This window comes from Dipodomys spectabilis, unplaced genomic scaffold (genome assembly GCF_019054845.1).
Source record: "Dipodomys spectabilis isolate Male_0828 unplaced genomic scaffold, ASM1905484v1 ptg000039l, whole genome shotgun sequence".
NCBI lineage: Eukaryota > Metazoa > Chordata > Mammalia > Rodentia > Heteromyidae > Dipodomys > Dipodomys spectabilis.
In genome coordinates, this window is record NW_024870716.1 from 1,565,818 (window position 1) to 1,577,509 (window position 11,692).

Consider the following 11,692-nt stretch of genomic DNA (forward strand, 5'->3'; position numbering starts at 1 on the left):
AACAAAGAGGATTGGACAAAGGACCTAACTGCTAAAAAAAAAAAAAAAAAAGGTAAAAAGTGCCTTCTCTAGTTAAACTCTTCACATTCCAGTTAAAGAACCAAGAGCCCAATGAAGGTGAAAACACACATCTTAAGGGAGCAGCTGGGCCCAACACCCGGACCTGCTGCATATAGCTCCATCCTGTTTTCATGTTGCCAGATCTCTCTCTCTCTCTCTCTCCTCTCCTCTCCTCTCCTCTCCTCTCCTCTCCTCTCCTCTCCTCTCCTCTCCTCTCCTCTCGTCTCCTCTTCTCTTCTCTTCTCCCCTCTCTCCTCCTACCACTCCACCCACAATACCTTCTGCCATAATTCATATATGTGTCCTACAGAGATAGATATGATGGTATGCACCTTTAATTCCAGCTCTCAGAAAGTTGAGGCAGGACTGAGGGTTTGAGGCCAGCCAGAGCTACCTAGTAAGATCCTGTCTTAGAACAACAACAACAGAATGAAACAAAAAGCAAAAATAATCCCTCCCACCCCCCAAAATGAGCCACGAGATCTCTTTGGAGTCACTCCTTGAGACTTAGCCATGCTGGAGGTTTGCTCTGAACCATAGCTCAGAACTTCCACTGCCTGACCTTGATCCCAGGGAAGAATCAAGGCTGGAACGAGCCCTCAGAATGTCTACCTCAGGGGATCTGAGAAATGGCAATCGTGTTAGAAGCTGAGGACACTGTCTGCACAGCAGGACAGTTTTCCTTGTGTCAAATGTTTATTTGGGGTGGCCAGTGGAGGACTGTGTGTGAAAGGGGGGGGGGGGTTGGGAGAGAACAGGAGAAGGAGGCTAACTCTTTGGGAAGGGATCCCAGTTAAAGGTTAAGAGGATACCTAGGGACCCTACTAGTATTTCCAATACTGTGTCCAGATGAGATGAGGGTGGAAATCAGGCCCAAAAGAAGGTCAAACGGAGGGAAAGGACTCCAGGTTGAAGCATCTACAATCTTACAGCTGTTCTGGAACTCTCCCAAACCACACTTAATGGGCAGCTCAGGGAAGCTGTCAGGATGCTGAAAAAGGGCAAGAAGAGGACAAATTCCATAGATAGAACATTATCTGAAAGCTGAGGCTGAGGTGTGGGGGGAAGGTAAAATCTCCAAAGAGCCTGGGAGATGAGGATTACACAGCTAATGGTGGCCTCTGAAAAACACCCCCTGCCTCCCTCCACACACCTTTACAAGTTTTCTCAGGGGACTTCAACCTTGGAAGTGAGAGGGTAAGAGGTGGGCAGAGAGCAGTGAAGGCACTGACCCCAGAGTCCAAACAGCTGGGGCTGAGAACCTACAGGGTAGACTGGAGCAATGCTGCTAGGCTACATTCTCAAAATAACTCCCATTCTGCCTATAGGGCACATTGGAAAACATCACTCATAGAGATACACAGATCTGTCCTTTTGTCTGGGAAGCTTTCTTTCTTTCTTTCTTTCTTTCTTTCTTTCTTTCTTTCTTTCTTTCTTTCTTTCTCTTTCTCTCTTTCTTTCCTTCTTTCTTTCTTTCTCTCTCTCTCTCTTTTTCTTTCTTTATTTCCTTCTTTCTTTCTATTTGTGCTAGTATTGAGGCTTGAACTCAAGGCCTTAGGCACTTTCCCCTTTTTACTAAAGGCTGGTGTTCTACCATTTTGAGCCACAGCTTCATTTCTAGTGTTTTGGTGGTTAATTGGAGATAAGAGTCTCATGAACTTTCCTGCCTGGGCTGGCTTCAAACTGCAATCCTCAGATCTCAGCCTCCTGAGTAACTAGGATTACAGGTGTGAGCTACCAGTGTGAACTGACCTTTTAGTTTCTAATCCCAAAGGCCCAAGCCTGGTCTTCCAGGCTGGACTTTGACTAGATGACATGCATTAATGCATCAGTATCAACTGATGTCAGCCTGGAACTAATCCTGCACCTGATTCATCTGGAAAACTGAACTCAGGCCATAAAACAAGCATCTGTAAACAGCTCCTGCCAGACCTGGAGTAAGGGGCTATGTGGCCAAGAGATTTGGTTTTGTTCTTTTCCTTTCTCTTATCCTTACTTGCCTGGACTCCCTCATTCTTTTCTTTCTCTGGGTGAGGACCTGTATTTGGTTTGGTTGATTTGTTTTGGTGGAGGTGATTCCTAAGGAGGGGATTTGTACTTCCAAAACAGGAACAGTAGGAACTTGTATTAGAAAACAAATGGGAAAGAAGTGAGAACTAGCCAGTGGCTCACGCCTATAATCCTAGCTACTCAGGAGGCTAACATATGAGGATCCCAGTTGGAAGCCAGCCCAAGCAGAAAAGTCTACTTGACTTATCTCCAATTAACCATCAAAAGTCAGGAAGTGGAGTTGTGGCTCAAGTGGTAGAGAGCCAGCCTAGAGTGAAAAAGGGACAGTGCCCAGGCCCTGAGTGCACGGCTACATGCGCAGAGTGAAAACTGATTTGTGTAGGAATTAAATGAAACAACATAGTATAAGGTCTCTGGAACGCCCCCCCTCCCCCACGCCCCGGGTCCCATCCACCTTGCTAGGTGGATGCCCATAGTTTAGGCTGCCTGGCTCTTTTCCTGGGACAGTCCCTGTGACTCCAGCTTGTTCTTTCTTTCTATTCCATAGCTAGCTAATGTTTTTTTACATAAACTGAAGGGCACTCCAGACTTTGCCTTAAGTCCCCTCCTACTTCCTAATACAAATACAAAAACATCGTGGGAATCCCCTTTCAGGAGGAAGAGAAAAAAAACATTGCCGCTTTAAGAGAAAGGGAAGGGAAGAAGAGGGCGCTGACTCAGAGTCCCTTCCTATTGGCTGTTGGAGGAGATCCCACCTCAGTGATTGGCTGCCACAGAGTCCGCCTCCTCTTGTGATTGGTTCATCTAAGGATATATAAGAAGCCTGTGCCCGGCCTCCTCTTCAGTTGGAGGGGGACAGGGCATTGAGTTCCATCCCTTGCTGAAGTACACCTGTCGCCACCCCTTATTCTCTGAATCGGAGCCCGAGCCCTGTGGAGGCTGCAATCATGAAGGAGAGACGGGCGCCCCAGCCAGTAGTGGTCAGATGTAAGCTCGTGCTGGTGGGCGATGTGCAGTGCGGGAAGACAGCGATGTTACAGGTGCTAGCGAAGGACTGCTATCCCGAGGTGAGCCACCTGCCCTGCTCTCCGGCCCGCCCCGGGGCTGATTCCCACCTGCCCAGGAGAGTCATCTCCTCCACCCCCTCCACCCCCAGCCTGCCCCACCTCAGCTGCTTTCTGGCTGGAGTATTGCCCAGCCTTGGTTTCCCCTGAGACCTGTCCTACTTTGCAGCCGCCTGGCCGGCTCCTCCTTACCTCTTCACCCATCAGATCCCCTCCTACTTTCCTTCATCTCTGGGTCTGCTCTCAGGAGAGGAAACTGGAGGCCCTGGAGTCTGGGGTTTCTTCTTGACATAATACCTGCCCATCCTTCATTCCCTCTTCAAAGGTTCTATGAATGTAAGCCCTGAGGTTGCTACTGTTGCCCCTTTTGGGTGGTTTACCTGGGCCAAGGGGTTTGGGGAGATGGAAGACAGATGTTAGAATTGTCTGGTGATTCTGAAATTGGGAGACAAATTTAGGGATGAGAGGAAAACCTGTGTGATGTGTGTCTGATCATTAGGAACTGGGAGGGGGACTTGCCTCTGGTTGTAGTGGGGGGAGTGGGTCATTCCTAATTCTTATCTCCATAGCACAAAGTGCCAGTGTCTCTACAGTCCTTTTCTTCCAATCTTATGTGGTCCCTCCTGCCCCCCCTGAACTCCTTCCTCTGGCCTTGACACTTTAGTGTCTCAAAAGATGGATGAGTGGCTTCTTGTGTAGTAGGGTTTTGTGTAGGACAGAGGTGCTCAGGTGTGAATGCTTCCTCTCTGCACACAGACCTATGTGCCCACGGTGTTCGAGAATTACACAGCCTGTTTGGAGACTGAGGAACAGAGAGTGGAGCTTAGTCTCTGGGACACCTCAGGTAAGACTGCGGTTACCAATATCCTCTGTTGCCAGCTCAACTAGTCAGCTGCAGTTGTGGTGAGGAGGAGAAAGGTGCTTAGCCAGGAAACAGAAAGAAGGAATCGGAGGATCCTTGATGGAGGTAGGGGTGGGGGTGCTGTTGGTCAACTCAGATTTGGCAAGGCTTTTCTATTTCTGCTCGTGGCTAAGCACACGGATAGACAAACACACACTCATACTCACACTCACACACATACACACACACACTCACTCATGCTTTACTTCCCCAGAGCAAAGTTAAATGAGAGGCAGGGGTTCTTGTAGCTAGAGGATGTTGTAGTTGGTTAGGGAGACCACCTTTGCTTTGGGACGCATCTGGCTTTTCTGCTTTCCGTCTCTGGCTACTGCTGTCTGCCTGCCGCAACTCAGCTCTCACCTCCCCTGTCACACCGCTGCGGCTCAGGGAAGAAGCAATGCATCATCAATGTTTTTGGAGGGTGGGGGAGATGGCTAATGTAGGGCATGGTCGTGTTGTGGATAGTGGCCGCTGGGGGGCTGGAAGTGGGTTGCTTCTGACCATTTCGATTTGCCAGAAGGTGCTCTGTCTTTGAAGAAGCAATGTTTTCCCAGGATCTCAGCCTCAAAGCTTTAGTGCTCAATCCTCCTTTGCTATGATTCTGAGCCCTTTCTACTATCTCTTCACCCAGAGGCCTTTTTTTTTTTCCTTTTAATAGACTGGCTCAGAGTGATAATTAAGGAGTAAAAGCTGCTTATAAGAGAAAGACAATCAAATCCATGCCTTTCCAAAAAAAAAAAAAATCATATCCAGACCGAATGTAAAGGGGAACTATAAATCACTGGGGTTTCCTGTTGGGTGTAATAAATATGCTGCTCTACTCCAAAGAGCTGTTGTTCCCATGCTCCCAATTTTGAAGTCTGAAAAGACTGAAATAGGGGATGGGTAGACGGAAAAATGAGACTTCCTTTCTTTCCCACCCCCTCCACCTAACAAAAATTCCTCAAGGTGGGGTGCTTTTCTGGGCTGCAGCTCCAAGGATGGGAGGCAGAATTCCTGTCATCCTGGACTACTGTGCTATGCTGGCTGGCTGGGCTGGAATGCAGCGTGGTCGCATGATAAATGGGTTTTTCTTCTGCTGTACCCTCCCACCTTCCAGTCTTCCCACAACCTTACTGCAGCTCATCTCTTCTACCACCACCCCCAAGCCCCCCACTGTTCCCTCCCCACCTCCTTCCACAGTCGGAATGCAGCCCTTGAGGCCCCAATCCAGATACTAGAAAATCAGCAAGTGTGGTCTTTATACCTTGTGTCACACCCACTCCCTAATTTCAAAAGGATGAAATCTGTCAGCCTCAGACTCTTTCACATAGGTTCTTGTAAGGTCAGAGGAAGTGGCAGAAATGTGTGGGATGGGGCTTCCCTGTCCCAGAACCACGGTTGGACCTGTTTCATTTTTCACTTGCTGATCTTAGGGGAGGGGGATTATTTGGAGCTAAAATGGAGACTTTCTCCCCTCCCCCTTCCCCTATACTGCAGCGTTCCCTTGCCTCAGTGCCACTGTGAAGCCAGACCCCCACCTCGCCTCAGAAAGGGATAGGATGAGGGAGGGGGAGGGGAAGAACACTGAAGGAGCAGGCAGCTATCCCAACTCTCCCTTACTTTTTTTCTTATGATCGACACCCCCACCCCAGCTTGGATTCCCCCCCAGTTTCCATGGCGATTGCAGTGCAGGGAGAGGGGCTGCTTGCTATTCTGAGCACGAATTGTCTGGGTTCCAAATCCTCTACTGCTCCTTCCCCAGGGTGGAGGGGGGTAGGCTCAGCTCCTTGTGTGGCCTTCTCAGACCCTAGGTCTACATTGGCTATTCCCTGTCCTATGAAGGACCCTTGCTCTAGCATCAAAGTTCCTGCTGACTGTGAGATTGCCTCCCTGAGATCTTAGGGGGAGAGGGGGCTACAGCCTCCCCTTTCAAGAGAAGGCTGATTTAGGTGGGTGGCAGAGTGGAGCCCTGAATCCTGGGTGCTCTCCCTCCCCTGCCAACTTCCTAGAGTTCAGATACCATGGTAAAGAAGCAGGACAGCCAGTTATGTAACAAGCAGGTTTGTCTCTAAACCAAAGAGACCCCAGAACCAAAGCACAGAGGTCAGGCAGCAGGAAGATGCTCAAGAAGAGGAGATATTGAACAGCCCTTGGCTCTCCCTGGGATTTGGGACTGTCTTCTAGGATTCAGAGAACTATAGAACTTAATTTGAGACTACTGTGGAAGACCAAGATAAGACTGAATTATATTCTGCCACCCGCCCCCTCTTTTTTTTTTTTTTTTTGCCAGTGCTGGGGCTTGAACTCTGGGCCTGGGTGCTGCCCCTGAGCTTTTGTACTTAGGGCTGCTGCTTGAACCACAGCTCCACTTCTGGCCTTTTTTTAACGGTTAATTGGAGATACGAGTCTCACAGACTTTCCTGCCCAGGCTGGCTTCAAATCACACTTTTTAGATCTCAGCTTCCTGAGTAGCTAGGATTACAGGCATGAGCCATCAGTGCCCAGTTTTCTAGCCCCTTTTATTTTCTTCTTCTTCCAGGGTTAAGGGAGATGATCCAAGCAGGTGGTCAGGTCCCAGGCTTCCAGGCACAATTCCCTAGAGGGTGGCTGGTTTTTAAAGGATCAAAAAATGGTAGTCCAAGTGCACCTTGGATTCTGGTGTATAGAGAAGAAAAAAATGCCATGGCTCACCCCCATGTCTTTCTTACTACTTCAGGGTCTCCCTACTATGACAATGTCCGTCCACTCTGCTATAGCGACTCAGATGCAGTGTTATTATGCTTTGACATCAGCCGTCCAGAGACAGTGGACAGTGCACTTAAGAAGGTAAGACTAGAGGGGATGGGAATGTGGCTTAGTGGTAGAGTGCTTGTCTTGCGCATGCAAGCCCTGGGTTTGATGCCTCAGTACCATATACACAGAAAAAGCCAGAGGTGGTGCTGTGGCTCAAGTGGTAGGTGCTAGCCTTGAACAAAAAGAAGCTCAGGGGCAGTGCCCAGGCCCTGAGTTCAAGCCCCAGGACTGGCAAAAAAAGAAGATAAGACTAGAGAAATTCTTCAGCATCTAACCCAGCAGGAGAACAGAAAAGAATCTTGGGACCTTTGGCTTCTCATCTTTTTTGTGTACCAGAAAAAAACTGATGCCAGGGAAGGAAGAGTTTTTGCCCAAGGCCACATCATGAGCTCCAGCTCTAGGAATACAATCCAGGTCTCCTCTCCTCTGCTGATTCTGTTATTCTATACCAGGCCCAGCCAAGGAGGGTGATGGGGGAAAGTCTCAGGAGACAAAAAGATTCCCAATCAGAACCCCCTGATATGGTTTAGGGGTCAGCAATTGGATCATTTTGAGACAGCCTTGAATGCTCTGGATCCCAGGCTCACTGAGCCAGGCACACCTGGGTTTGGATGTCAAGATGTGTCTCTACTGACAAGCTGCAGAGAGCCTTAGGAACTAGCCTAGTTTCTCAGAAGATTTGGATTACATGCTCTACCTGGAAAGAGATTGACTGCATCCCTCTGTGGCCCTCTGGACTTGTGAGGCCTTTAATGGGGCAGCAGGGCAGATAGTTCTGGGTTTGCTCTGCTTGGCAGGAAGTGGGAAGAATCTTGCTCCTGTACTTTGCTTGGTGACTGGGCTGTTGACTGAAGGCACAGGCTGTTGGGTCACCGGTGCCACCGAAGGCCTCATGGGCAGGAAGATGATGTAATTAGTGCAGCAGAGATGCTGTGACTCAGAGGGAGGACAGGGCTGGTGATCGTCTGGGTGGTGTATGTATGTGCGACACTGCCAGCTGGGCTTTTCCTGGGATCTGTCTGCCTCTGACTTTCCTTCTCCTTTCCCAATTCTTCCTTTCTCCATGCTTGGCCCCTTCAGTGGAGGACAGAAATCCTGGATTATTGCCCCAGCACCCGAGTTTTGCTAATTGGCTGCAAGACAGACCTGAGAACAGACCTGAGCACCCTGATGGAGCTGTCACACCAAAAGCAGGCGCCCATCTCCTATGAGCAGGTGCGTGCATGCATGTGTGTGTGTGTGTGTGTGTGTGTGTGTGTGTGTGCGCACTACCGCTTGCTTGCTTGCACTGGAGGATGGGGTGGAAAGGGCTGTGGACAGAGGACTTCAGATATGACTTTGTTTTGGTTGGTTGTGGGGCTTGAACACAGAGCCTGGACACTGTCCCTGAGTCTCTTTGTGTTAAAGGCTAGCACTCTACCAGTTGAGCCTCAGTACCACTTCCAGTTTTTGAGTGGTCTGGTTTTTGAGTGGTTAATTGGAGATAAATCTCCCAAGGACTTTTATGCCCAGGCCAGCTTTGAATCAAAATTCTCAGATCTCAGCTTCCTGAGTAGCTAGGATTATAGGCATGAGCCACCGGCTCCCAGACAGATATGATTTTTGCTCTTATTCTTGCACTATGGTAAGAGAGAATTAGTGTTAGAAAGTTCTATAACTAGGGTAATGGGCACCTGTTTACCTAGCTGTATGCTATAGGTCAGCAGATGAGCCATCCTTGTTTGTGCTAACACCTACAAGAGTTCTTTTTGGGGACCACCTGTATTAGAATCATTAAGAATGCTTGCTGTGGTGACCAGCACCTCTAATTTCAGCACTTGGGAGGTAGAAGTAGGAGAATCTTGAGTCTGAGGCCAGCTCAGCCTACATAGTAAGATCTTTTCTCAAGAAACAAAAGAACATTTTGGGTGCTGGTAGATTGTTGTTTTTCTCTACCACTCGAGTCATGCCTGCAATCACAGCTTTTTGCTGGTTAATTGGAGATACGAGTCTCACAGATTTGTCTGCTTAGGCTAGCTTTGAGCCATGATCCTCAGACCTCAACCTCCTGAGTAGCTAGGATTATAGATGTGAGCCACCAGCTTGCATTTCATTTTTAAGGAAACCCCTGGATAATTGCATATGCATCTAAGAATATAAGGATTCTTTCTTCTTCTTTCTTCCTGTCTTCCTTCCTTCTTTATTTAAGGATTATTTCTCTTTTCTCCTTTGTTCCTTTTCCTCCTTCCCTTCTTCCCTCCCTTCCTTCTCTACCTTCCTCCTTCCCCCTTCCTTTCCTTTCTCCTCTCTCTCTCTCTCCTTCCCTCCCTTCCTTTCTTTCTTTCCTTCCTTCCTTCTTTCCTTTTGTCCTTCCTTCCTTCCATTTCCCAGTACAGGGGCTTGAACTTAGGGTCTAGAATTTGCTTGGCTTTTTACTCAAGGCTACTGTTCTACCATTGAGCCATGCCTCTACCTTAGCATTTTTTGTACCCGTCCTGAGGCTTGAACTCAGGGCCTAGGTGCTGTCCCTGAGCATCTTTTCCTCAAGGAATAGCACTCTACCACTTGAGCCACAGTGCCACTTCAACTTTTTCTGAGTAGTTTATTGGAGATGAGAGTCTCATGGACTTCCCATCCTGGGCTGGCTTCAAAACATGATCCTCAGAGTAGCTAGAATTACAGATGTGAGCCACTAGTGCCCAACAGTTTTGTTTGTTTGTTTGTTTTGCTAGTTAATTGAACATAGAACCTCATGGACTTTTCTGTCCTTGCCAGCTTTGTACTGTGGTCCTCCAGGTTTCAGCCTCCCAAGTACCTAAAAATCCTAGCCACCCCGCTAGCATCATTTCTTTATGGCAATATTTCTCTTTATCGTCATCTGGGAGAGCTCCTAAAAATATTAATGCAGGGTTGGGTGCCAGCAGCTCAGGATTGTAATTTTAGTTACTCAGGAGGCTGAGATCTGAGTGAGGATCACAGTTTGAAGTTAGCCTGGGCAATAAAGCCCAATGAGACTCTTAACAAACTCACCAGAAACCAAAAAAGAAAAACTTAATGGCTATGCCCTAATCCCCAGAAATTCTGACCTACTCTCTCTGTCTGGCTAAAAGTGACTTAGAAGCCAGTTGTCACTCATGCCTGTAATTGTAGCTACTCAGGAAGCAGAGATCTGAGAATCACTGTTTGAAGCAAACCTGAGCTAGAAAGTCTGTGAGGCTGTTAATCTCCACCAAACTACCAAAAAAGCTGGAAGTGGTGCTGTGGCTCAAGTGGTAGAGCATTAACCTTGAGAAAAAGCTCAGGGAAGCTTCCCGGGCCCTGAGTTCAAGCCCTAGGACTGGCACAGAAAAAAAAAGTGATTTACGTGATCCTGATGGGCAGGCATCCTTGTCCCTCACAAAAGTAATTGTCAGAGGCTGGTGGTGAGAGACTGGCAGAGGGGTGCCTCTGGAATAGCCCTGGGGCATAGCACAGAGAAAGTCCTATTGTTTCCCAGCTACTTTGGATCATTGCATTGATGACTCCACCCCTTCCTCAGGGCTGTGCAATAGCCAAGCAGCTGGGTGCAGAAATCTACCTGGAAGGCTCAGCTTTCACCTCGGAGAAGAGCATCCATAGCATCTTTCGGATGGCATCCATGGTGTGTCTGAACAAACCCAGCCCTGTGCCCCCGAAGAGTCCCGTCCGAAGCCTCTCCAAGCGACTCCTCCATCTCCCCAGCCGCTCCGAACTCATCTCTTCCACCTTCAAGAAGGAAAAGGCCAAAAGCTGTTCCATTATGTGAAGTGGGAGTTGGAGCAGGGAGACCACACCTCCCCACTTCTTCCCTTGGGATGCAGAGGCTCGGGGGAGGGGGAGGATGTAACAATTTAGGACACTGGATATGAGCTTTTCGGATGGTCACCGTGAGGGGTTGGAAGGAGACAGGAAAGGGACATGAAGGTACCAGGTCTGACACTGAGGACTGAACTAGAACCATCACACCCCAAGCTGGGCACTAGGTTGTGGAGAGGGCAGCCACTCCAGAGGAAAGAAAAGTGTGGGGTCATGGTGTATGTGTGTGTGTGGGGAGGGGGAATGCTGGCCTCACAGGCTTGGGGGTGTACAGGAGCCTTCACCTCAGCATCATGCCTCTTCACACAGTGTTTCCCATGCAGGCCCCGGGATGGGAGGGGTCCCAGAGCCCTTCCCCTCCCTTCTAAGGAGTGGCAGAGGACCGGAGAATGGGGGAAGCCCAGAGGCAGCTCCCTTGGGAGCTTTGCCCAGGTGCTGTATCACAAAATCAGCAGTGCAGGGGCTGGTCAGAGCCAGTGGAGGGAAGCTTCATCTTTGCATAGTCCATGAATCATGGAGTGGTGACATCATACACTCACATGCTTCTCACCTAAGTCCCCAGGGCTCAAGGGAGAAGCTCCAGACCCCCTTCTCTTGTGGAGTGTGGGGGGTGGTGATGGTGCTGCAGGGGCAGGGCTGGGTGAAGGCCACCAGACTTTTCCTGCCCACAGGGCAGCACAGCTGGCATTTGTTTTATAGACTTGTCTTTGGAATTGGGGGGAGGGGGGAAGTGTTTCAATCTGTTATATGTTCTGTGTTTCAAGAAGAAAACCTATTTATTAATGAAAATATAACACTATAAAGAAGTTGGCTCTGGTTTTGTTTTTGTTTTCAGTTGTGGGGCTTGACCTCAGGGCCTGGGCACTGTCCTTGAGCTCTTTTTGCTCAAGGTTAGAGCTCTACTACTTGAGCCACAGCCCCACTTCCAGCTTTTGAGTGGTTAATTGGAGATAAGACTCTCACAGGGATTCTTCTGCCCCAGCTGGCTTCAAATCTTGACTCAGAGCTCAGCCTAAGTAGCTAGGATTATAGGTGTAAGCCACCTGTACCTAGCAAAGTTTTTTTGTTT

General features: G+C 48.8%; 1 protein-coding gene across 1 annotated transcript; it reads left to right on the forward strand.

The window, feature by feature from the left end:
• The first annotated feature begins 2,932 nt into the window (after nt 1–2,932).
• Nucleotides 2,933–11,385, forward strand: Rnd1 (Rho family GTPase 1). The gene is made up of 5 exons (XM_042677665.1): nt 2,933–3,137; nt 3,891–3,978; nt 6,734–6,843; nt 7,891–8,025; nt 10,328–11,385. The coding sequence occupies exons 1-5, from the start codon at nt 3,018–3,020 to the stop codon at nt 10,571–10,573; spliced, it is 699 nt and encodes a 232-aa protein (XP_042533599.1). The 5' UTR covers nt 2,933–3,017; the 3' UTR covers nt 10,574–11,385.
• Nucleotides 11,386–11,692: the final 307 nt, after the last annotated feature.

Bases quoted from the DNA above. Each gene is read 5' to 3' on its own strand.
- Rnd1 (XM_042677665.1), top strand. From the start codon at position 3,018: ATGAAGGAGAGACGGGCGCCCCAGCCAGTAGTGGTCAGATGTAAGCTC. The intron at 3,138-3,890 runs GTGAGCCACCTG...CTCTGCACACAG, and splicing joins CGAAGGACTGCTATCCCGAG to ACCTATGTGCCCACGGTGTT. The intron at 6,844-7,890 runs GTAAGACTAGAG...TGGCCCCTTCAG, and splicing joins TGGACAGTGCACTTAAGAAG to TGGAGGACAGAAATCCTGGA.